Source organism: Mustela nivalis (assembly GCF_964662115.1).
Source record: "Mustela nivalis genome assembly, chromosome: 9".
In the NCBI taxonomy this organism is placed as follows: Eukaryota; Metazoa; Chordata; class Mammalia; order Carnivora; family Mustelidae; genus Mustela; species Mustela nivalis.
Genome location: NC_139028.1, coordinates 108,400,407 through 108,427,383, shown reverse-complemented (window position 1 = coordinate 108,427,383; position 26,977 = coordinate 108,400,407). Strand labels below are relative to the sequence as shown.

At 41.7% G+C, this 26,977-nt stretch overlaps 1 protein-coding gene and 1 long non-coding RNA gene across 7 annotated transcripts; both read right to left on the bottom strand.

The window, feature by feature from the left end:
• Nucleotides 1-2,025: 2,025 nt before the first annotated feature.
• On the bottom strand, nucleotides 2,026-14,058 carry FAM111B (FAM111 trypsin like peptidase B). Of its 6 annotated transcripts, none has more exons than XM_082747606.1 (3): nucleotides 12,831-14,058; nucleotides 11,852-12,018; nucleotides 2,026-5,022 (listed from the first exon to the last, which is right to left on the bottom strand). In XM_082747606.1, the coding sequence occupies exons 2-3, from the start codon at nucleotides 11,930-11,932 to the stop codon at nucleotides 2,908-2,910; spliced, it is 2,196 nt and encodes a 731-aa protein (XP_082603732.1). In that variant the 5' UTR covers nucleotides 11,933-12,018; nucleotides 12,831-14,058; the 3' UTR covers nucleotides 2,026-2,907. The 6 variants fall into 6 exon arrangements, with proteins under 6 accessions (XP_082603732.1, XP_082603736.1, XP_082603733.1 ...); XM_082747610.1 differs by having other exon boundaries at nucleotides 2,026-4,963; XM_082747607.1 differs by having other exon boundaries at nucleotides 11,852-11,961.
• A 753-nt stretch (nucleotides 14,059-14,811) lies between these two features.
• On the bottom strand, nucleotides 14,812-26,346 carry LOC309873045. Its single transcript, XR_014316170.1, has 3 exons — nucleotides 26,099-26,346; nucleotides 24,545-24,627; nucleotides 14,812-15,803 (listed from the first exon to the last, which is right to left on the bottom strand). It is a non-coding gene; the product is annotated as an uncharacterized lncRNA (long non-coding RNA).
• Between the last annotated feature and the right edge of the window lie 631 nt (nucleotides 26,347-26,977).

The following is a 26,977-nucleotide window of genomic DNA, read 5'->3' as shown; positions in this document are numbered from 1 at the left end:
TCAGTAAATACATGTCAGGAAAAGATAAAGGGGGAATTTATACATTAAAAGGGACTGAAGAGACTCCTATGGACCAAATGTAATATATAGACTGGATTCTGATTTGGATGTTCCAGATGTAAAAGAAATGAAAATTAACAGCAAACTTATCACCTTACCATGGAACATGTTCCAGATTGCTCCTAGAAGTTAGGGAAAGCTATACCCTGACTGAAATTATCTTTAAATTTCTGGAAGCTTGTACTATGTTTTCTAAAAAAAGCTGCTTAACTTTTTGATTGTGGTAGTAATTACTCCAGTATATGTATATGTCAGAATTCATAGACTTATATACCAAAAGTGATGTATTTTACTATACATAAATCCTAAATTATTATAACTGAACTTTACAGAAGAAAAAGAAATGGCCACAGAAGACAATAGAAAAGAACAACCTGAAGGACAAAATCTGAGGTTTTGAAGGACAAAGGTCAAGGCAATTCCAACTGCCATGAGCAGTGACCAACAATTGCAGTGACCTAAAATTGTGCTCCCTGCTAGAGCTAGGCACCCCGCACTTTCTGCCCAAGAGAATTTGATCTCTGCTACACGACAGTAACAGTTGTGTTTTCCAATTTCTTTTCTGAATTGAAATTTTACTTTAAGAGGTTGGATTTTGGCCATACTCTGCCACAGTCTATTGGGTGTGTGAGTAGGGTGAAAGGGAACAGGCAGATTTATCTCTGAGCTATGAGAAGCTGCATCCAGACATGACGGGAAGACATGCACGTCACCCAGAATTCTGGACTCTCTTGGGGGTGGGGAAGTATGCTTTGTAAGTGGAGAGAAGAGTGTATATAGATACCAGAGAGGCTAGATGAGTGGGTTGACATGATAGTTCATCCAAAATCCATTTTTCCTTTATTCCAAAGCAAGAAAATTTAAGGCTGGGCATCTATCTGGTCATCCAGAAAAACACTACATTTCAAAGCCTAACTCTCAGCTAAGTGAGCTACATAACCATGTTGTAGACAATGGTTACCAGCAGCTGTGATATATGCATTTTCTAGATGGTGATCTTAAGAAGAGGTACACTCCCCTTTTGTACATTTTTGTTCTACTCCTGGCTGTTGTGTAGGTGTGTTAGCCAGAGGTTTAGTGGCCATCTTTGATCTGACAGAGAAAACCTAACACCATCACACCCTGAAACTCCCACAACCACAGAGGGCTGTATCTTTAGATTACCATGTGAGAAATAACCTCATTCTATTTTTTTTTTTAAATTTAGCAGTTGTTCCCGTACCTTTTTAACACACATACAGATATAGAGTTTCTGAACCAACAATTTCTCTGAGATTTATGGCTTCGACACAACTGAGAAGCGATCATATATTTGGACAATCAAAGTCTAGTTGGTACGAAGAGTGTATCAGAGATCTGTGCAGGTTAAAGAGTTTCAACTGAAGGGATTAATTGTTAGAACACTTTTAAAAGATGTAGTTATTTGTGAGGGCAGGGAGGGACAGAGGGAGAGAATGTTTCAAGCTGAGCAAAGAACCTGGCACGGGGCTCAATCCCCTAAGGCATGAGATCCTGACTGGAGCCAATGAAACTAAGAGTTGGATGCTTATACCAATGAGCCCCCCAGGCATCCTTAGAACATCTTTAGAATGACAAAAGCAGTGGGAGGGATTCAAAGGGCCAGCGCTGGAATGGAGTTCAAGAATTCACCCTCTTAGTTGGAAACCAGGGATCAGGAAGGTGAATGAGGAAGCTGTTAAAAATGCCTCTCCACACTATCAAAGTCAATGACCAGACATTGCAATACAGATATTTTGGCTGCTGCTACTGCCTGCAATCACTCTTCAATACACATAAAGCTGAGGACTGGACACTGACACTTAATGGTGGCCAACACTACCCTCTCTAGACACGCATTTCTCTATGACATTGTTTGCCAGAGAGAAAAGATGGTCTCCATCTTATTTCTATCTCCCAATAAGAGGCAAGTGCATCTATTTTAAAGAATCTGACTTACAATCTTAGTTGCAAATTAGAGATATTTATTTTCTTCAAATTTCTATTTAAATTCTAGTTAACATATAATGTGATATTAACTTCAGTAGAGTCTAGTGATTCATCACATACATACAGCACCCAGTGCTCAACAAGACAAGTGCCCTCCTCAATATTCATCACCCATTTAGCCCATCCCCCACCCATCTCCCGCCATCAACCCTCAGTTTATTCTTATGGCTTGTTTCCCTCTCTCTTCTTATTTTTCCCCCTTCCCCATACGTCCATGTGCTTTGTTTCTTAAATTCCACATGAATAAAATCAGGGTATTTGTCGTTCTCAGACTCATTTTGCTTAGCATAATACACTTTAGCTCCATCCACATTGTTAAAAATGGCAAGATTTCATTATTTTGATGGCTGAGTGATATTCCACTGCAAATATATACCACATCTTTCATTTCTGTTTTTTTTTTTTTTTAAGATTTTATTTATTTGAGAGAGAGACAGAGAGAGCTTGAGGGAAGAGAAGATCAGAGGGAGAAGCAGACTCCATATGGAGCTGGGAGCCAGATGTTGGACACGATCCTGGAACTCGGGGACCATGACCAGAGCAGAAGGCAGTTGCTTAACCAACTGAGCCACCCAGGTGCCCCCACATCTTCCATTCATCAGCTGATGCACACGGGCTTTTACCGTAGTTTGGCTATTGTTAGCAATGCTGCTCAGGTTAACAATACACATCAGGGTATATGTGACACTTGCTCAGCGCTCAGCAGGGAGCCTGCTTCTCCCTCTGCCACCAACTGCCCCTGCTTGTGCTCTCTGAAAAATTTAAAAAAAAAATAAAAAGAATATTTTTCTTTTTATTTTTAGGCTACTGGCATATTTTCTTGAATAAAACGTTTTTTTCCTAGAGTTCCATGGGTACAGCCTGACGAGACTGAAACAACTCTTGTTTGTTATCGTTTTCATTATGGTTCTCGTTGTTCTCTTCGAATAATAATTTAAACAACCTCTCATTCTTCTGTTTAACATCACCAAGAATTGAATACATAGAATAGCCATATTCAATAATGGCACAGGCTCTACCTTCATGAACATAAAAATGCCCAACAGTGTGCATAGCAACTAATTCACCAGATGTATTAAATACTGGGGAGCCAGAGGACCCACTGGAAAAACAGGTATCATAGCTAAGTGTGTCAGTGTTACAGACTTCTGGTAGGAAACTTCTTTGGGTAAACACAGAGAAAGCATTGTAAGTGGCAGCATGGGGTCCTACCACCTCACCTCGATGCTGTTCTGGGTACCTCTCTAAGCGCTGATTCATAGGAACCACAGCACAGCCATCTATTTTCTTGACCTGGCCTTCTGGGTGACCAATTATATAAATCAAACCACTAGGTGGTGGACAGGAAATTCGTCTAAACAGGCCTGGAGGAAATTCATTTCCATTTTTGCTTAGCTTTAAAATGGCATAATCTAGAGGTCCATCAGACACTTCAAACCATGGCTCAATGTCATACCAATCAACACTGATAGGGTGGAACCTTTTATATTTAAAAGATACCTTTGCACATTTGCTTATTATATCTGGCCAAAACCTTGGATCTGTGCCTTCTCCCACCATAAGATGTATTACATGCCGACAGGTGAAAATATAACCATGATTGAAGACAAAGCAAGTAGCATTCCCTGTGATTCCATTATTGTCCCATGTCATGAACCCAACTGACTCACTAAGATGGAGAAGATCTTCACAGGTTGCAACTGAAGTAGAATTTTCAGTCACTTTTCCAAAATACTTTTTATATACGTTGAACTGTTGAAAGCTTGTCAGTTTGGTTCTCCTCTGTTCATCCTGAAAATACTTTCTCATCTGAAGTGCTTCCTCCTTCAAATTTGGGTATTGATCCATTATACTTTTGTCCAACGATTGGCAATTCTTTAGCCAGAGGTCAGTTGCTGTCCTCGGGATAGCTAGCTTAATAACATGCCGCATAACCACATGAGGCCTTTGCCTATGTCTTGAGTTATTCTTCCCGTGTCTTCTGTTGAAACTATTACTATAATAACTCCTAATCCTGGCAATTGTGCGTCGTTTTTTACCTACAATATCATGTGCTAGATTCTGAGGTGGGACGATTTTTTCTCTGTTGGCCTCTACATCTTCAGTCTCCTCATCTGTTTCTGGTTCATGTTCTTTGATCTCAGACTGTATCTGATTCCTGGGACTGGTTTCATTGGCATTTTCATTCTGTTTAATTTTTTTAGGGGTACCTTTACTGACATGTTTCTTAAAAATGTCCATTTCTAAGGTTTTTCCAGATACTTCATCCACCAGGGACTGTTTTCCATGAATTTTCTGATGACCTTCCCTTACTTCCCATTCAAATTCGTCAAGGTCGGAACGAAATCGGTTATCCTTGAGTAGAGCTTCTTTGATAGTCTCACCCTTGAAGGCATAGATACAAAGTGTACTTCCTTTTTCGTAAATTTCCTTGATCTTGAGAATCTTCTTCACACTCCTTCCAGCAGAAACCACATGAAAAAGAACACATTCCATGTTCGGATTTTCACACTGGCGTAATATCTGGTCATCTTCCAGGCCACTCTTTTTTGGACCAGGTGTTATATTAAAATGGGCATTTTCAGGTAGGCACTTGAGAGGCATTCCTAAATTTACATATCCACCTATCGTATTCTTTTCATAAACAAAGATGTTCTTATTAAGATGCTTCTCCATCCTTTTACTGAAATTGTCATTTGCTCTCAGGGCTGAGTAGATATTCTCCATGGGTTCACCATGTGCTGTAAACACACTGAAGTCTGATTTCCCGGAGGGTTTATTGAACGAAAAAGTAAAAAAACATTTTTCCCTGGTGTTCAGGTCTGGATTCTGAATTTCCACAGATGCTTTATGCTTGACTTCACTTTTTAGCTTAACGAGACTGCTTCGTTCTTTACTGTCAGAGAGAGAGTGAGCAGCAGGTGAGCCAAGACGCGTCTGCGTCAAGACCGTATCCTTAAAATAGGAAAGACCAAGAACTTAGTAAGAACCACCTTTAATAATAATGTTGCATGTTTTTCTACTTATAAAACTAACAGACAGTGTGAAGAAGAAGTGGATAATAACATGGATAATGAATAATGGAGAAAAAATACCAATCATTACTCTATCACCAGAGATAACCATTCTACATGTTGTTTTATTTGTTTCTATGATTTTACAAGCACACAGAAATCTTATGTTCTTTAAATTGTGCTATGCTGCATGAACTTCCTCTTTACTAAGCAACCTGCCACTGACTGACATGTCATGAAATATATTTGTATTTAATGACATTATATGCCATTAAATAACCTCTGAAACAATTTGAGGGGCCACTGGATATGTCACTGTACAGTAATTTCTAATTCATTCTTCTCTTGCTGGATACGTAAGACTATTTCCCAGTTTTTACTACTCTAAATATGACAAACATTTTAATACATAAAACATTTTGTCGGAATGTTGTAAACAGAATATTTCCCTAGGCCAGTTTCCCAGCTGTAGAAATACTGAGACTAAGGTTACAATGTACTTCACAACATCTATGCTGCCAAACTGCTTTCCAGAGAAATTGTATCAATTACTCCTGCTCCTTCTCCACTTGCTGCCCCCAAAGACCGACCACATGGCTGACTCTTCCAAAGGATTTCAGTACTATTATCTTAAATGTCTACCAATTGATAGATCAAATGCCATTTAATTTGACTGTTTGACTGTTTTTAAAATCTGTATTACTTAATAGTAAAGCTGGAGTTATTTAATGCGCCTCTTGGACAGTTGAAACATCGCCTTTCAAAAATTCCCAACAAGTATCTGTTTAGTTCTACTCTGTATTTCTTTAAACAGCACTAAGGAAATACATGATATGCTAAAATGACATAAATCCCAGGGCGGGGTAGATATACAAGAAAATACACATGGTCATATTCAAATAAATGTATGTATTCAAAAACATATACACATAGAACCCGTTGGCAATAGTCTGGGGAAAAGTGTTGATAATCTGATGGCAACAGGAATGAAAACCAAGGACATAAGTGAAAAACATGATAGCACAGGATTTGGTAGATCTTGGATGGGAATTCTTATGGAATCTCAAGGCTTGGACCTACTCTATATGAACTGAGGACTAAAGCTGAAGACAGTAAACTCAGGAGGGATGGAGGGGCTTGGTTTATCTGGGAGGCCAGTGCTACTGAATGAGCTCTGGTTTCAAGCACAGTGAGTTTCTTCCTCTCGTGGTGCTTTCTTTTCCTTCCCATTTTCAGCTACTACTTACTCTCCAAATCTGTATCTGTAGCTCATTTGAATTTCAGATATTAATACGGTGTTTGGTCCTTGACATCTACCCCTGGATACATCAGAGGCATTTCACCCTCAAGACTTTGCAAACTGAAGTCATAAACCTTACTCCCGATCCTTCCCTTCTTGCTGGGTTTCCTGAGTCTGTTAACAGGGTCAGCATCCACTCAACCACCCAGGCAGGCACTCTGTGAAGCACACTCAGCTTCTTCTATTATTTTAATGCTTATATACTATTTAGAAAAACTTGCAATACATGTTATATGCAAAAGCAGTATAGGACATCTCCTGACAAACATCTCTGTATCTACATCCCAGATTACGAAATAGCATATGACAATTTATAAGAAGCTCCTCTTTCACCTTATATATCTCTCTCATTCTTAAAGACACTCATTCTGAATTTGTTTTATTTATTTATCTAACAGAGAGAGAGAGAGAAAGAGTACAAGCAGGGGGAATAGCAGAGCCAGAGGGAAAAACAGGCTCCCCACTGAGTAGGGAGCTTGATGCGGGGCTCGATCCCAGGACCCTGGGATCATGACTTGAGCCAAAGGCAGAAGCCTAAGCCACTGAGCCACCCAGGCGGCCCCTGAATTTGTTTTAAACTGATAATTTGTTTACATTTCTTTAGGTACATAAACATATATTGTTAAAATAGAAGTACCAAAAAAAAAAAAAAAATAGAAGTACCACACCATATGGTTGTGCCTTGTTTTAATTTTATGGAAAGACATCCTATTAAGTTTGTTCTGCGATTTCTTTCACTACTTTTCTGAGACTAATTCTAACTGATGCAGTCGTACATTCACTTCTTTTTTTTTTTAATATTTTATTCATTTGTTTGACAGAGAAATAAAGAGCACAAGTATGCAGCAGGCAGAGGGACAGGGAGAAACAGGCTCTCTGCAGAGCTGGGAGCCGGATGCAGGACTCGATCCTAGGACCCTGGGATCGTGACCTGAGCCGAAGGCAGCTGCTTAACTGACTGAGCCACCCAGGTGCCCTCCCACGTTCACTTCTACAGTTAAATAGAATCCATTGAAACAATTAACTGTGTATGAACATTTAGGTCATTTCCAGGTTTTTTTCTACTAAAAACAGTGGTTCCATTCTGCTGTGAATATCATTGAATGTTGCCTGGTACACATATGCAAGAATGTCACTCAGGGGTAGGAGTGAAACTCCTCCAATTTAGGATCTCTGAATACTTCCCTTTATTAAATACCACCATATTATTTACAGAATAGTTGTACCACCTTGCATTTCCCCCAGTGGATAGGAAAAATCTCCTTAAATCTGCATCCTCGTCAAAAGACTGTACTGCCCAACTGTCAATGTTTGCCAACTTGCAGATGTGAAATGGCATCTTAATTAATTAGTTTAATTACTAATGGAGTTAAAACTCTTTTCGTGCTTCTGCCTGTTCACATCTTGCCCATTTTCCTATTAGACTATTTTCCTTTTGACTTTCGAAAACCCTTTCTATACTCCAGATACAACTTGTTTACTTATTATATATGATAAACATATACTCTGAGTATCTGGCTTGCTTTTTCATTCTCATTAGGCATCATTCAAGATAAGAAGGCCTTGGGGCACCTGGGTGGCTCAGTGGTTAAGCCGCTGCCTTCGGCTCGGGTCATGATCTCAGGGTCCTGGGATCGAGTCCCGCATCGGGCTCTCTGCTTGGCGGGGAGCCTGCTTCCTCCTCTCTCTCTGCCTGCCTCTCTGCCTACTTGTGATCTCTCTCCGTCAAATAAATGGATGAAATCTTTAAAAAAAAAAAAAAGATAAGAAGGCCTTAGTTTTCTGTTGTCAAGTTTATTAATCATTCTATGTCATAAGATTAACTTTCATGGAATTAATCTATTTTTTTTTCTAAAAAGTGTAAAGGCTTGCTTTTTCTAGTCTAGTCTTTCATCTCAACTTCTTTTTTTTGTATATTTTGTATATTCTTTTTACATATTTACATATTTACAATATTTTGTATATACATGTATATATGCATATATACACATTTATACATATGTATGTACATATTTACAATATTTTGTATATATATTTTTTTGTATATGGCCTGATGGAGGTTTCAGTCTTTTAAAAATTTTTGCTTCAGAGATAAATGATTTTCCCAGCACTAATATTGAATCGTTCACCCTTTCTCCACTGATCATAACTGCCAGTTTTACCATATGAGAGTACAGGCTGAACTCTGCACCCCCTGCCCCAAAGTTGATGTGTGGAATTCCTAACCCCCATTACCTCAGGATGTGACAGGGTTTTTGTAGTTAGTTTAGATGAGTTCATACTGGAGTAAGGTGGGTCCCTACTCTATTCTGACTCATGTCCTTTCAAAGAGGAGAAACTGGGACAGAGAGACAGATGTACATAAAAGAAAGACCATACGAAGAGACACATGAGAAAGATGGCCACCCACAAGCCAAGGACAGAGGTCTCTGATCATTCCTTCAGAGCTCACAGAAGCTGACAAGCATACTGACACCTTGACCTTGGGCTCTGAACCTCAAGAGCCATGAGACAATAAATGTCTGATGTTTAAGGAACCCAGTTTGTGGTACTGTGTTACAGCAAATCTGACAAACTAATACAAAGACATTTTCATATATTTTATGGTTTGTCTCCATACTCTCTGCTCTGTTCCAGTGCTACAGTTTTCTATGTCTGGCCAAATACTCTCTTAATTAGTACAACCTTATAATAAACATTCATATCTGATAGGGACACTCTCCTCACTTTACTCTTTATACTCATAAATGTCTTGGCTATTGGTCCTTTGTTCTTCCATTAACTTTTAGTCATCTTATTAAGTGCCTCAAAAATACACTGTCACACTCCTAATTGAGATTATATTAAATCAATATGTGAATTTAAGATGAACTGACATCTTAAGTATGTTGAGCTTTCCTATTCCTAAGTATCTTATAGTTCAACATCAATTTAGATCTCTTTTCATTGTCTTCCAATAAATCTTATAATTTTTATCCAGAAAGATATATAAGTCATTTCTTATATTTATTCTTAGGTAACTGATGGAGATGCCCAACAATATCTACCCTACCCAAGATGTCAGACTCAGGTGAGATGCACTCACTGTGAGTGAGGGTCTGAATTATGTATATTATATATTATATATTTTCATTTCTTAACTTTAATTAAGTTGAAGTTAAATTTAAATAACCACATGTGGCTAGTGGCTATCACTCTGAACAGTGTAGCCATAGGAATTTCAAGATGAATAATTTAGCCAAAATTTTAAGTTAAAATCTCCTCTTTAAAAATTCAAGGATAAAACCTGTACACACTTCTTGACATACAGAACGAAACCCAAATCCTTAAGCATGGAGTGTAGGGACTTAAAGGATACTGCTGCTCTTTTCCAAAAATCCACTGCACAGGGCGCCTGGGTGGCTCAGTGGGTTAAGCCTCTGCCTTCGGCTCAGGTCATGATCTCAGGGTCCTGGAATCGAGCCCTGCATCGGGCTCTCAGCTCTGCGGGGAGCCTGCTTCCTCCTCTCTCTCTCTGCCTGCCTCTATGCCTACTTGTGATCTCTGTCTGTCAAATAAATAAATAAAATCTTTAAAAAAAATCCACTGCACAGCTCTGCCATTTCGTTACAACTATAAATGTCTACAGAAATGAATTCATGCCAGCTCGGGGACCGGCCTTGCTTGCTCAAGTGTCTCCTTGAGCCACATAGTTTGGTATAGCAATGGTGGAAAGTTACATGCCAAAGGAATTTTTCTCAGTGTCCCAGGATGGACTCGTGATCTAAATGGCAGCGAATGCAGGTATACACTCAGAAATTACCGAAGTTCTGTTGTCACCATGCAGAAAACCAGCCAGACGACAGCATGAGAAGCAGAGCATAGTGATGGGAAACATAAATGAATCCTTGAAACAACCGCGTGGTGCTGCATTGAAGCTCAGCCCAGTTCTCTGTACTTTCCTGACACAGGGACCATGAATCCCTTTTCTTTTCTCACAGGGTTAAAAATTTCCCCTTTTGAGGGACGCCTGGGTGGCTCAGTTGGTTAAGCAGCTGCCTTTGGCTCAGGTCATGATCCCAGCGTCCTGGGATCGAGTCCCACGTCGGGCTCCTTGCTCAGCAGGGAGCCTGCTTCTCCCTCTGCCTCTGCCTGCCATTCTGTCTGCCTGTGCTCGCTCTCTCCCCCACCTCTCTCTGATAAATAAATAAAATCTTTAAAAAAAATTTCCCCTTTTGAAACAATACTATATAAGCTAAATAAATATTTCACCATAAGGAGTATCCAACTATAAGGGTATCTCAGATCGGTGTTTCTCAAATTTTAATTTGAGAAATTGTGAATCATCTGGGGGTTGGGGTCTTGTTAAAATGCAGATCAGAGAGGTGTCATAAGCTCTCAGGCAAGATCAGTATTACTGGTGTGTGTAGATCACACTTGGCATAGCAAGGCCACAGACGTCCTGAACCTGGTGCAGCACTGTCTCGTGGAACTTTCCTCAGTGATGGAAATGTTCTATATCTGTTTGTCCAATATGTCGGCCATTAACCACACATGGCTACTGAGGACCTGAAATGTGGCTAGTGATTAGAAGAAATTAATCTTACATTTCATTTAATTCTAATTCAATGAACCCGCTTCATTATTTCACAATTAGAAGATTTTTTTTTCCTGAGGAAAAAGTTCTGATTAAAATAAAGCCTACTGGAATCTTTCCCCAAACTATCTTCCCGGCATTATTAGCTACCACATTCTTGAGTTCTTCCATATCATCAAGTCTATCTAGACTGCTCCCAGATATGTCTTCATGTGTGTATGACTTGACCCAAATATTCCCTCATGCTGGATACACTTCCCTGGTGAAATTCTATTCATCCTTTAAGATCTTTCTCAGATGAAACTGCCTTAATTTCTTGAGTGTGAATGAGGCATTCTCCTCTCTGCACTCCAAAACACTTGTTTGTATCTTGAGTCAGTATTATCATTTTGCATGTTTTGTGTTGGCCAAAAACCAACTCTGAAGTCTGACTGCCTGAATTCAAATCCTCACCATCAAGTTCATCGTTTTTGCAACTTTAAGAAAGGTGGGTTTCAGTTTCTTCAATTTTGAAAAAGGGATGATGACAATATGTATTGTTTTATTAAATGATGAATGAGAAAATCCACAAGAAGTTGTGAAAATAATTTCAGGTACACACTAATTTCTCAATATGTAGTAACGGTATTATTTTGGCCTGTCTGTCCTTCTAGTATCAAGTGTCTACAGTGTTTTTTAGTCATCTTGTTGTCTAAAAAGGCACACTTTGCACTACTAATTCATACACTATCATCTGGTTTTGCACAAGTATTTAGAGATGTGACCTTCCAAATATACTTTCCACAACACAGAGGAAGGACTTCTAACCACCATTCTTCATCAGCTTATCCTCTACCAGGATCCTAATACTGTGCTATGGTTAGAATATGCGGAGTTGTTAAAAAGGAGACATACCTTTGAATCTTCAGGTCTGCGACTCTGGCCATTTTCTGTAGCAGGGAATGGCTTGTTCTCTTCAGACTTCATGGAGTTCATGATGACTTCTAAGGAACTATGACTCACTTCTGTTAGTGGCCAAGTCAGAGAAACAAGAAGTGAATTTCCTCCCCCACTTGTAATGACTAACAACAAAGGAATGACAGGACACGTGAAACAACTTTCAAACACTGGATTCCAGGCAGTGCAGAACAGTGATCTCCCATCCCTCAGAGAGAGAAATCAAATGAGGTAATCCCTATGAACATCTAGCTTTCCTCCTGGGGAGCATTTCCAGACCATATCTCAGGGAAGGGAAACAGACTGGCAGTTTCCTTGAGTTGAGAAGACAAGTTCAGGATCATGGGAGGCCTCAGTGGCTGGAGTTTGTGGGGCAGACTACTAGAGAGGAAAGAGCTACAGCTACACACAGAATCGGAGATCTACAAGTGGGTACCCCTTGAAACCTCAGTTGAATATCGGTCGGTCCACACATGTGAGGAAGCTACTGGAAGCCAGGGGAAGAACCAGCTAAAGGAAAAGCCTAACAGTTCTGAGGCTCACACAGGCCTGAGAAGAGTTCTGTGAATTACCCCTCTGGGCTTGTTAAAAAGGAAGATATTGGACCCTACCCTCAAAGATCATGATTCAGTGGCTCTGGGCAGCAGTTATGCTATTTGACCTGCCCCACCCGCCTATTCTCTCCCCTCCGGATGCCCGGGCACACAGCAGGTAGCTGAAACAGCTTCCTAGCTGATCTCCAAGTGTCTTTCTAGGAAGAAAAGTCTTGATCTTTGAGGCTGGGGGGGGGGGGCGAAAAGGGGGTTCCCACAATGGGAGGCTGCTTATCCCATATCCCCAAAACCTCTTGGCTCAGGACCAGGGTCCTTTGCCTAGTGCTCTTCACAACCGCCCTTTAAGAACTCCACGTCCGACTGAGGACCCAAGCACCACTCACAGATGCGTCAAGAGTGCCCACGCAGTCGGTGGCCGCTGTCCCGGGATTCGCAAGCGCTGGGAAGATGGGGCTGGGCGGGCTTCCCGCGGGAACTCTTCCTTCGGGGAAAGTGGAAGTGAGCTTTCCGCGCTCCCGTTCAGTCAGCGGGCGGCGAGGGGGCGGTCTGCTCTCATTGGCCAGGAACACAGCCACTTCGGGAACCCATTGGCCGAGTCTGGCCACCGAGGGGGCGGGCGGTAGAGGCTGGGAGTGGACCCCATCCCGCCAGGTGGTGAGGCCCGGGGCGGGGAAGATTCCCGGAATGAGCCCGGGCGTGCGCTAGCGGCGTGTTGGTGCAGCTCGGTCTCGCCCACGCACGCAGTGCGCACCCTGTCCCAGGGCCAGCATCCTGATACGTGGCCGACGGCGCAGTCTTCTCCCGCCCTCCCGCCTCCGCGCCTCTGCGGACGCGCGGGGAGCTGGGCGGGCGCAGGCGGGTGCAGGCGGGAGTGGGAGGAGCAGGTGATTTCCGCTCCGGCGCGGCTGCCTCTGCGACGGGTCCGCGCGGTGGGAGTGCGAGCCCGCGTCGGGAGCAGCGGGGCTAACGTTCGGCCTGCGGGTGGGCGGTGGCGCGAGGATCGTGCCGGGCGGGACTTGGCTGCTGCTGCGGACCTAGTACCTTCGTGTGTCCAGTGGACAAAAGGGCCCAAAGTAGAGCTCCTGTGGTCCGTGTAGTGGACTCGGAGCCCCCAGCAAAAGAACCAGCCGCGCGCAGAGGCTACTGCACTCACTCAGGCCAAAGCAGGAGGCCCAGGGATCTGAACTTCTCCCTAAGTCTCCAACCTCTGTGACTTGCGGGAGTCTTATTTATCAAGGACCTCTTCGAGGGAAATACCCCCAGCGGGGACCCAGGGACCCGCTGCATTTCGGGTTCTGGGGCCTGAAGGTGGTTGATCACTTTAGTTCAGCCCCTATTCCCAGCGCGCGGTGTTTTGTACTTGATTTGAGTCTCGTGGGATCTTCGCAGTCACCCATGGAGTTAGGTTGGCTTTTGCACCCATTTCACAGATTAGGAACAGGATAGTTTGCCTAAAACCTAGTTGGGGGTGTGGGGCACTGGAGGAGTTTAGAGTGGCACAGTTTCTTGCAGGGAGACCTTGGGCAAGTTCACTCCCTTCTTGGGGGTCTTGATTCCCTATCTGTAACTTCGACCGGCCTGCCCCTTTGTGATTCCCCTTCCATTCGTGTCCCAACTTTTCATTTGGGTGGCTTTAAAAACCGCCGAAACTCAGACCAGGTCTTCGCATAGTGCATGATGCATCATCGAAGTTTATGATGGTCAGCTTGTCGAAACATTTCTCAGCTGCCTCGGTGGAGATGCTGACTCGCTAAGGCTCGAGTGGCGCGGTGACATGCATTTCCCAAGAGGTGATGCCAGTGCTGCTGGTGGCCATCTCTAAAGCCAACCGTTACTTTCACTGACCCAAATGTACACTGGATATTTACAGATACTAACTAGTTTTATCCTTTATTCAGTCATAGGAGGCCGCTACCATTATCCCCATTTTAAAGGATAGACATAGAGAGACATTAAGCAATTGTCCTAAAGACAAACAGCTATTTGCAAAGCAAAGATTAAGACCCAAGCAGGCAGGCACGGTGTCCTTAGCCCCCTACCACTGCTTCTCTGTTTTCTTTCAATCAGCTTCCTGAACCGGGGCCCTTCGCAGTACTTTCTGGCCTCTGCTTCCCTCCAGCCCCGCTCTCCATAGCCCTCGCTTTTTCCTGTGTGGCCCTCCCTATGCGCCCGCTGGCTTTCGTAGGGGCAGGTCCTGGTGACTGCACAGGCAGTCCTCTTGCAGAACCGCCCAGGCAGGCGAATATTCCCCCACACCAGCGGTTGGATATACTCGCCAGCGCAAAGCCTCTCCACGGGGCTGGAGTTCCGAGCACCGCCTGCAGAGGGCGCCAGAGAACGTGCCTGATGAAAAGGGCGGGAAAAGGGAAGGGGGGGCTGGGAAGAGGGTGAGGATTGACACTCATTGTGGCCAATGGCAGCGTGGTGTTGGTTTACTCACTCTTTCCTTTTTTTTTTTTTTTCTTTTTTTTCTTTTTTTAATTTATTTTCAGCGTAACAGTATTCATTGTTTTTGCACCACACCCAGTGCTCCATGCAATCCGTGCCCTCTCCAATACCCACCACCTGGTTCCCCCAACCTCCCCGCCCCTTCAAAACCCTTAGATTGTTTTTCAGAGTCCATAATCTCTCATGGCTCACCTCCCCTTCATTCTCTGTCGCCCAAGAGCTTCCCATCTCTTTAGGAGGCTGCGCCTGTGGGACGGAACGGAGAGGTGGGACTAGCTTATGCCGTGTCAGGTATTCTCTGAAAGTACATGGGCCTGCCCAAGATTGCTCTGGCTCAGGCTGGCTGAACCCTCTTTTTCTAACTTGCCTTGGTCTCATTCAACTAAGGTCCACTTCACCAGTCTCTGGTGCCATCACTCTGGGTCCTTGGAGGTTTTGTGAACGGCTTCGAGGGAGCAAAGCCAGCCTGGTACCTGTCATTGCCTTGGCAGCTAAGTATTTCTGGGTGCTGACAATGGGGAGCAGAGTGCGTGGGCATGGGGGTCAGGAGAGCAGAGTGGGAAGTGTCCGATAAACAACAGGTATTGAAATTTGAAATTGTCCAGAGCAGTGCCTCATTTTATCTTTCTGCTTAATTCATTTCCTGTTTCACAGGTTAGGAAACAGGGTAAGTAAATTGCCTAAAGGTAGTCCTTAGAATGACTTTCACTCCTGTCAGATGCCAAACCCAAAGTCCTTTATTGTGCCAAGACTGCCTTTGTGGCATTTCAACGCATGCGGGTTCCTTGAAACACGTCTCCATATGGATTCAGTCTTCTATCTGTCCATTCACCATTTCCTTTCTTAGGGACCCATCTGCAAGGCGTGGATCTAGTTGGTGTTGAAAATACAGAAGAATGGGGACTCTGCTGTGAAGTAGAGGAGAAAAAGATGTACGCAGCAATGAGAAACAAAGGCAAAAGAAACATAACTTAAATTAACATCTCCTTATAGCTTGCAGCCCACTTCCTATCTCAAAAAAATTTAAGATAAACTCCTGGTAAGACTTTTTAAGGAAAAACAAGAGAAAGAAGAACAAAACACAGAGATTACTAGAGATGAGGAAGAAGATAGCAAAGGGAAAAAGGGAATTATCATGGAAAGTTAGATGTGATCCAAGGCAACTGTTTACTGATAAAAGAAATGGATGATTTCCATCCATTTTCAAAATTGATCTTCAAAGAAATAAAACACTGCAACATACTAATAGAAACAATTGGAAATGAAATGTCTATCATTAACAAGTGGCCAAAGTCAGATTATTTTATACTTAAGTTCTACATAAACCAAAAATTAGCACACAATTTCAGTATTAAACCATGATAATACCTGGAAAGATCCCTAATCTGAAATTTGGAGGAAAAAAAAGGAATAAAAGATACTTACTGAATGTTTTCACTTACCAATACAGTTGCAACCATTCTGAATAAATTATTCAGGAGTATATGAGAAGACAAGTAGATGTGAACAAATAGAGTTTATTTTAGAAGTGGAGGCATGGCTTAAACCCAGATCTTTCAGTGTAGTCAGTTACAGGATGAAAAACTGTAAGAGTATGAATTGCCAAAAAGAAAAGAAAAGAAACAAATACAAAAAAGAAACCTATAAAATTTTAGTCATTATTCCAAATATAGATTATAAGATAATAAGAAGAGTAGGAAAATAATCTAAACATGTAAAGACAGATCAAATATAATTCCAAGTGTGAATTGTTAAAGCCATCTCATTAAAGTCAGAAATAAGACAAGGATGGAGATATTGCTGTTCTTAGTTGGTATTATCTTCCTAGGTTCTGCACATGCAATAAGACAAGAAACTAGAAAACCAATATTATGGGGAATGAAGAAGCAAATTATCTGTATGTGCATATTACATTATTATGTGTTGGCAAAGTCGAAGAGACTCATGAAAAACATGTAACCAAATGATATCTTAAAGAATCTTGTATGGCATGTTTAGAAATTAAGTACAGAAATAAAAATCAATAACAAAGTGATAGTGCTTAAAAATATAAAAAGAAAACTAATTCCACTGGCAGTCTTAACAAGCATAAAATAGCCAAGAATAAACTGAATGGTTTTTATTTCATTTGGTTTACCCTAGGAAAACAGTTAAATTTTACTGTTGGTAGGGGCGCCTGGGTGGCTCAGTGGGTTAAGCTACTGCCTTCGGCTCAGGTCATGATCTCAGGGTCCTGGGATCGAGTCCCACATCAGGCTCTCTGCTCAGCAGGGAGCCTGCTTCCTTCTCTCTCCCTCTCTGCCTGCCTCTCAGTGTACTTGTAATTTCTCTCTGTCAAATAAATAAATAAAATCTTTAAAAAAAAAATTTAGTGTTGGTAAAATGGTAGTGAAAAAGAAACTGAGAAAATTGGGATACTATCATGTTTCTAGATTAAAAGACTTAGTTACATATAAATCTCAATCCTCCCAAAATTTTAACAAGTGAATCCAGTTCAGATCACAATTGCAGTGGGTAGCTGGAATACTGAAAAAGTCTAAGTCCACACAGAATATAAATCCATAAGGAAAAAAAAATTAAGAAAAAGGATAGGAAGAAAGATGTACTTTATGAGATATTAAAACTTACCATAAAGCCACTGAAACAGCGTAAGACTAGAATCCAAGACAGGAATAGATAACAAAATACATAAATATGTTCTATGACAAAAGAGATATTTAAGTTTTGGTGGGATGATTTGTTTAATAAATAGTACTGGCATCATTGGCTAGCCATATGGGAGAAAGATTTATAAGAATTTTAATTAATACTATTCAAAAATATATTCCAGATGAAATGAAGATTGAAATGTAAAAAGGAAAAAGAAACCCATGTTGAAATATAAAAAATAAAAATGTTGAAATATTTATAATACTTTGGAGTAGGAAAAAGCTTTTCAATTAAAAAAAAATCTTATAACTTGGAGTGAAAAACATATGTGATGACATGAGAATTAAAAATTTCTGAGTGAAGGGGCGCCTGGGTGGCTCAGTGGTTTAAGCCTCTGCCTTCAACTCAGGTCATGATCTCAGAGTCCTGGGATCGAGCCCCGCATCGGGCTCTCTGCTCAGCGGGGAGCCTGCTTCCCCCTCTCTCTCTGCCTGCCTCTCTGCCTATTTGTGATCTCTCTCTGTCTGTCAAATAAATAAATAAAAATATTAAAAAAAATTTCTGAGTGAAAACTTCCATTGATAAAATAAACATAATTATATATTGGGAAATAAATTTGTAGCATACAAATTAAGTCTTAATATCCCCAATTTTTTAAAACCCTTGGAGAATTTTAAGAAAGACATGAAAACCCGGTGTACAGGTGGTCAAAGGATCTGAACAGACAATTCAGAAGTAAACCCCAACTGGCTGATAAACATTAAATATATCCAGTCTCACTAGTCAGGGAATTGTAAATTAAATCTATAATAAGATGCCATTTTTCATCCATAAATCTGGCATAAGTTAAAAGGAGGGATAGCATACAGTGCTGGAAAAACAGTTATTGTAGTCACTGTTAACAGAGAAATAAAATGAGAGCAATCTTTTGGGAAAGTAATCAGAAAGTGCCTACTAGATTTTGAAGTACACATGACCTTTGACTTGGTAATACCACTTTCAATAATCAGTTCTACCGAGGAAATGATAGATATATAAAGATACATATGTAAAGATACATGTCCAAGGATGTTTGTTGAAGCACTGTTTGTAGTGGCAAAGAACCATGAGCAATTTGAACCAACAGGATGGCTGAGTAGGTGTCAGTGTGTTTACTATATGGACCATTATTGAAAAGAATGAGTTAATGCTGCATTGACTGACCTGGAGGGATGTTGGGTTAAAGGCAAATGAGAATGTGATGGCAATAAGAGGTAACAATACCCCTCCATGTGTTATGTTAGAATGAGCTAGAACTGATTATCTCAAGAGGTTGTAAAGGAGGGGAAGAGAAGAGGTCAGGGAGTAATTTTTTAAAGCAATATGGAATTGTTGCGCTTGTATAATCAGTAGTATGTTACATTTGTGATTAAAGATTAGCCTATTGGTCTAAAATTCTCCTTTTTGGTAGGGTCTTTGCCTGGTTTGGGGATCAGGGTAATGTTGGCTTCATAGAAAGAGTCTGGAAGTTTTCCTTCTGCTTCAATTTTTTGAAACAGCTTCAGGCGAATAGGTGTTATTTCTTCTTTGAAGGTTTGGTAGAATTCCCCAGGGAATCCGTCAGGTCCTGGGCTCTTGTTTTTTGAGAGGTTTTTGATCACTGCTTCAATCTCGTTATTATATATCGGTCTATTCAGGTTGTCGATTTCTTCCTGGTTCAATTTTGGTAGTTTATATTTTTCCAGGAACGCATCCATTTCATCTAGGTTGCTAAGCTTATTGGCATATAACTGTTGATAATAACTTCTGATGATTGTTTCTACTTCCTTGCTGTTAGTTGTGATCTCTCCCTTTTCAATCATAATTTTATGAATTTGGGCTTTCTCTCTTTTCTTTTGGATTAGTGTGGCCAATGGTTTATGGATCTTATTGACTCTTTCAAAAAACCAGCTTCTGGGGCGCCTGGGTGGCTCAGTGGGTTAAGCCGCTGCCTTCGGTTCAGGTCATGATCTCAGGGTTCTGGGATCGAGTCCCGCATGGGGCTCTCTGCTCAGCAGGGAGCCTGCTTCCTCCTCTCTCTCTCTCTGCCTGCCTCTCTGCCTACTTGTGATCTCTCTCTGTCAAATAAATAAATAAAATCTTTAAAAAAAAAAAAAACCAGCTTCTAGTTTCATTGATACAGTTCTACTGTATCTCTGGTTTCTACCTCATTGATCTCAGCTCTAATCTTGATGATTTCCCTTCTTATGTGTGGAGTTGGTTTGATTTGTTGTTGATTCTCCAGTTCTTTAAGGTGTAGAGACAGCTAGTGTGTTCTGGATTTTTCAGTTTTTTTGAGGGAGGCTTGGATGGCTATGTATTTTCCCCTTAGGACCGCCTTTGCTGTATCCCATAGGTTTTGGACCGAAGTGTCTTCATTCTCATTGGTTTCCATGAATTGCAGAGGGAAGATTGGAACCTTGCCTATATAAACTCTCCTGCATCCCACTTTTCTAAAGTTTCTTTGTCCTTACCTCTAGGGAAGACCTTAAAACCTGTAATTTAAATTAACATCCTAGTGGATTTAGATGCAAGGTGAACCCCCTGTTTTTTAAATGAAAGAACTGAAAGAAGGTCAGTAATGAAATTGTGTAGTAGAAAGATTCTCAAGGTCAACTAGTAAGTGGGTGGCCAAGTTAGGAAGGACCCGTCAAGTTAGAGGAAGGACTGGCCCAGTGTTAGTTCTTCTCTTCCACAACCGCTCCAAAGTTGTGAGGAAGTTAATAGATTTTTTTTTTTTGGTTCTTTTATTTTATAAAAAAAAAAAAGTTTAAAAAAAAAAAACAACTTGTAATGGAAAATGTAAAAGTGATACTAAAGTAAAAAAGTGTAATGAACCCCATGGGCCCAAGACCCGACTTTAATGATTATCAACATATGACCAACCTTGTTTCATCTGGCCCCTCTTGTGGATAATTTCATCCTTAAGTACTTCAGTTTTTAACAGGATTTTTATCTTCTATTGGATAACATCCATAACATTTTGGTGACATGTATTCAGATAGTCTCTGAGTAAAGTTTTTGCATGTAAATTTGATTTTTTTTGACACCACAAACTAAATGGAAGTTGGTTAAGTGAGTAAAGAAAGATGACCCAAACTCAAAATACAACTTGGGATCAAAACTTAGAGTTAAGGCACCTGGGTGGTATAGTCACCCTTGATTTCAGCTCAGGTCTTGATTTTGAGGTCCATGGACTTGGTGCAGAGTTTGCTTGACATTATCTCTCCCTAATAGCCAAACTATGGAAAGAGCCAAGATGTCCACCAACAGCCACATAGATAAAGAAGATATGGTTCATATACAATGGAATATTACTCAGCCATCAGAAAGGATGACTACTTACCATTTATGCTGACATGGAGGGAACTGGGTATTATGCTGAGCAAAATGAGTTAATGAGAGAAAGACAATTATCAGATGGTTTCACTCATATGTGGAATATAAGAAACAACACAGAGGTTCACAGGGGAAGGGAGGGAAAACTGAATGAGAAGTCATCAGAGAGGGAGACACACCATGAGAGACTCTTAATTATAGGAAACAAACTGAGGGTTGCTGGAGAGGAGGTGGGTGGGAGAAGTGGGGTAATTGGGTGATGGGCAATAAGGAGGGAATGTGATGTGATGAGCCCTGGGATATACAACTGATGATTAACTTAATTCTACATCTAAAACTAATGATGTGGGGCGCCTGGGTGGCTCAGTGGGTTAAGCCTCTGCCTTCGGCTCAGGTCATGATCCCAGGGTCCTGGGATCGAGCCCTGCATCGGGCTCTCTGCTCAGCAGGGAGCCTGCTTCCCCCTCTCTCTCTGCCTGCCTCTCTGCCTACTTGTGATCTCTGTCTGTCAAATAAATAAAATATTAAAAAAAAACCCAATGATGTACTATATGTTGGCTAATTGAACTTAAATTAAGAAAAAGAAAGAAAAAAAGAGGTTCTCTCCCTCTCTCCTTCTTCCCCTTCCCCTGCTCCCTCTCTTTAAAATAAATAAATAAAATCTTCAAAAAACAAAAAAAATTATTAAATAAGTCATAATTTCATGACAATTAGATAAACTTTTAATAACCGAAAACATGGTATGCCATGAAGTACGTGGATGTACTATAAAATAAATTGTATTGTCTCAAAATCTTACCAATTTTTGTCACATAAGTGTCCCACAGCACTTTTTTTTTTTTTTTAACATCACAGGATTTTTTTTTGTGTTTTTTTTTTTTAAGATTTTATTTATTTATATGACAGAGAGAAATCACAAGCAGGCAGAGAGGCAGGCAGAGAGAGAGAGAGGAGGAAGCAGGCTCCCCGCTGAGCAGAGAGCCCGATGCGGGACTCGATCCCAGGACCCTGAGATCATGACCTGAGCCGAAGGCAGCGGCCCAACCCACTGAGCCACCCAGGCGCCCCCCACAGCACTTTTATATATTCAGTATTTTCATTTATTGACTTGCTTGTTGAAAACTGGCCTTGTTCAAAGTGATGGAGATGTGAAATCATGGGTTTAATGTGTGGTTCCATTGCTCCAATACACATCATAAATACAAAATTATCAAAATGAAAACAAATATGTAACCCTGGGCCACCTATAGTTCTTTAGCACACCATACTCCTAAGAAACTGGATGATGGAATTTACTAAACTGGGTGTTAGTCCCCAAGGACAGCCTGTCAGGAAGCCAGGAGGCCAAAGGAACATCTCTAGGGAAAGAGCCAAGAAAGATGCGGGGGTGCAGGGCCCAGCCTGCCTCCCTGGGTTCCTCAAACTGGGGTTGCTTCATTACCATTGCATTCCAGGCCTAACCTGGTCTGCAAGGTCAACTTGACCTGGATTAGAATATTATTTGGGGACCCAGCTTCTGTACTCACAAGAAAGGCAGCTGGCCTACAAAGCATCAGTTCATTGACTAGATGTCCAGGGAAGTTTAGAGACTTTAGGGCAAAAACAGATGTAGAGCGTAATCACTTTCTCCTTGTGTGACCTCAACCCATACCAATGGTAATATTTTTTTCTTAAGATTTTATTTATTTATTTGACAGAGATCACAATCAGGCAGAGAGGCAGGCAGAGGGAAAGGAGGAAGCAGGCTCCCTGCTGAGCAGAGAGCCCAATTCAGGGCTCGATCCCAGGACCCTGAGATCATGACCTGAGCCGAAGGCAGAGGCTTAACCCACTGAGCCACCCAGGCGCCCTCTGTGGTAATATTTAAAAGCATGTGCTATAGACTAAGTTTGTGATATATGGTATCTCATTTAAACTTTGTCATTCTATGAAGAAGTTACTTCATTCTATGAAGAAGTTACTCAGTTACTCCTATTATCTTCCTTTTACAAAAGAGGAAACTGAGGCTCAGAAAAATCTGTGCCTGTGGTCACAGACCTAGTAAAATCGGCAGTCCTTCAAACTTGAATTCAGTTCACACTAGCCAAAGCCGAAGACTATGCTTTAACACATGGTCTCCTGCAGCCACGTGATTTAATCTCCCTCCCTCGGCGTAGCTTTCTCCTCTCTAAATTGGAGATATTAGGGCTCACTTGACAAGGTTGTCCCGAGGATGTCATCCACTATCAGGAGTTAGTGCCTCCACATAGTTGACCCAAGTCATTATGAGTCCTGTCACTGTTCCCTGAGAGGCAGATTTTAGGAGTGAACCTGTCTGTTGTTTGTTTCTAAGTCACTGCGCCCTTTCGATTGGCCTTGTCCCAGCCCCTGTCACTACCACCTGCCACCTCAGTCAGTGCTGAATTTCCATCAGATCACAGGTGCCCTTCCAGTGCTGGTCTCCTCCTCCTCCTTCTCCTCACACCCTTCCCTTGCTCTGATGAGTGCTATGATGCTATGACAGGTGGGGTGGGGATGTGACGTTCATCCAAGGTAACAAGCACCAAAGGAGTGAAAGAACGCACTTCGGCTTCTCTTTGACCCTGCAGGCAGCCATAGTGAGTCGGAACTGGCTTGGCTCCTCAAGCCCTTTGAAGCTGACCAGTCCCACCCGTCCTGGTCTGTGTGCTTACCTGTTTCTGAGGCCAGATAATGACCGTCTGACACTCAAGCCAGGAGTTCCTCTGAACCTCCAAGTCGAAGGGGTTTCCGTGGCTGATGTGATTAACAGAGCCATACAACTGGAGGGAGAGAAGGGACTAGGAGAGGGTGGGAAGGTTGCACTGGCCTCCTCAGACCCCGGGGCCTGGATGTGATGAGCAAGGGAGACACAGAGGCCAGGAGGGGGTCCTGGGATCAAGTCAGGGACAGGGAAGATGAGCTGTGACTCTGGGACCATAATGATGGAAGTGAAGTTACCAGCAGGCAGGTGGAAAATTCACAAGCGTCTTCATGATCGTGAGTAGCCAGTGTGCGCCAACTGGACATCTGCTAGGCTGTTAGTACTTACATCCTAGGGACTGTAGTGCTCAATTCAGGTTAAGATGAAGGCGCTAACTTTATTCCCATGAAGATGAGTGATGAAGAGAAGAAGATGCAGGAAAGTAAAGGGACACAACTAGAAAGTGGCAGACTTGGAATGCATATCCATTCAATCCGGCTCCAAAACCTATGCCCTTAGCCATCATCCTCCACTGCCTCCCCATGTGAATGATAAAACCTGCAGAATGGTCCAAGTTGTCTCTCTCTTAGAATTGCAACAGGTCTAGACAGGACTCCCCCTCCATGGTCCTTGCAGCTCCAAACATCTGCAGAAAGCAGGGGGGGAGGACCAGAATCAGGAGCCTGCTACTGCCTTATCGTCAATGCTCCACTTCAAACCCTGACCTCGCGCCACTCTCTCACTCTCAGAGACTCGGGGGTGTTTCTGGCCAAGGATTGGTATGAGGTCAGGAGCTTCTGGGAATCACACAGCAGAAGCACTCTGCAGGATGCTTCAGCCTGAGCTCTTCAAGGAGAAACTCTGACAAGTTACGTAAAGGGAAACTGTTCCAAGATAAGTAAAGAGAGACAGAACTGAACACTGCACTGCACAGGCACTCACCACATAATCCTCATGAAGCTTTGATCTTCCTCATTTCAAAGACACCAAAGCTTAGAGATACTGAGTAATTTCCTTATGTACATCTAGAAATGAGAGGCAGAGGCAGAGTTTGAGACTGTGTACGAATGACTCTGAAACCCGCACCCTTCCCCCCAGGATGGAATGAATATTAAAAGTGAACATTAAACATTCTGGAGGTTCCCAAATGCCCACAACAGAACTCTCCAGCACTCCTACACCCCTTTCCTATAGCTCAGTCACCAGATGTCTAACAAGCTTTCTTTCATTGGGAATAGAAAATGTCAGCCCTCCAAAGGTAGTTAAGAAAGGAAAACTTAGAGCAGAGTTAGCAAACGTCTTCTGAAAGGTCCAGCTTGTAAATATTTTATGCCAAGTGGCCATGCCTGTAGTTGCCTGTTTCACTACAGTATTTGATATACAATGAAAAATGTTAATCCGTACGCACGAAGTGCAGTGGACATGACAAGCACAATTTTCGAAAACGTGCCACGAATTTAACCATTAATTCCTTGGGAGAAGGCCATCAGCAGAACTGAGAGTGATTCAAAGCTCAGGGTGGGTTCAAACTTTACTTCTGCCTCCTACTTCATTGCCCAGCTGTTTAACCATTCAGAGTCTCAAAACGCTCTCTCATCAGTACGCTGGAAATTAGAGTGCAGAGTTTTCAGAGGCATGGTATTTCTACGAGGCTACCATGTCAAATGCTGAGCATTACACCTGGCACAAAGTAATTAAGATATGTTAGTTTGTTGTATTGAGTATATCATCAACATGCCAGGTTATAGAATTAGCAATTATATTCAGTGATGTGAAGAATAATGAAAAAAGGTGAGAAACTTACTGCGTTAATTAACTTTAAGAGGAAGAAGCCTGGATCAGATATGTAAAGCATTCATTAGCCAATTAGCATAAACAGATGTTTAAAAACTTATCATAGAGGTGAAATAGTTAATACACATGTGTTAAAGGTTTGCAAGGTTAAATATATCTTGTCTCCTCTGGGGAGGTAAAGGCTTTGCCAAAACTGTGGTCTATTCTGTGGCTTGATGAAGCCATGTCTAAACAAAGGCATCCTGTTGCATGAACTGAGAATTCCAGAATGTTTGAATGTCTCAAGTACTTGGAAATAGAACTGGGTGTCTGGTAAGCACCCTACTTTCTTAGGCTGTTCTTGTAGCTGGCAGAAAAAGCTACTTTTTTCTTCACCTCCACACGCTTTTCTTGCTCTCTGTTTCTTCCTCAATTTATCCAAAATTGCCAGTTTTTTCACTATTATTTTCTCCTTCTAACTTTTGGTTAAGGTTTTAGAAGTCTTAATTCTGGATTCATGGTGCTATGTCACCCTACAGAAAGAACCCGTGGTTCCACAGTGGCCTGTGCTGACCCTGGAGGACCTGGAGCTTCCTTCCCCGCACCGGTCTGTCAGCAGACACTTCCACCAAAATGCCTCACACCCCCCTTCCTTCTGCAGCCCTCTGCCCCAGCCAGAGGGTGTTGAGTTTGATAGGTTCTTTATAGATTTGGGATACTAACCCTTTATCAGATAGTCATTTGCAAATATCCCATTCTACAGGATGCTATTTAGTTGTGTTGATTGTTTTCTTCACTGTGCAGAAGCTTTTATCTTGATAAAATCCCAATAGTTCATTTTTGCTTTTGTTTCCTTTGCCTCTGGAGATACGTTCAGAAAGAAAAATCTGGCGGTGAAGCTCAAGAAAACTTGTACTTGGGTAAATGTTGGAGGCAGAGCCAGTGTGAGGAGACAGTGGGAACACCTGATGTGAAGAGAAGGCCCTAGACTCTGGCTGGGGCCATCTAAAGCAGCAGTGTTTGTGATACAGAGATAAAAGGTGTGCATAACTTCCTTAAGAATTTACAGTCTACCAAAGAACCAAAAAAGCAGTTAGTAAACATGAATCTCACACAGTAGTCACTAAGAAGGCTGTATTATGAGAGCAGCTGTAATAACTACATAGGTACAAAGCTAACTATATAAAAACTTGTACCTGGTATCTATTCAAAATATGCATGCATGTGGACAAGGATTTGGAAGGAACAAATAAACATGAAAATTGTTTTGGGGGTGATGGTAACATGGCTTTCAGAATTTCCTCTAATAAAATTGGTATAATTTATTTTTGTGCAAGGTAGAAAAAGCATGTAAGATGCTGTAACTATATATCGGAAATCAGGATTATCAAATCAGAAAAAAAACCCTATTTTTCTTTTCATCATTATAACTGTATCCAATTGAGTCCCTTTCTTGCTACAAAATTATCAGAATTGTAGACCAGGTAATAGTTGACAATTTGGCAAACAGCCACCTTCCTCACCTTATAAATTCAGCATAAGAAGTACAAGTGGAAACTCAGGAGTCCAAATGCCTGGGTCAGATTCCAGCTCCTCCAGTTA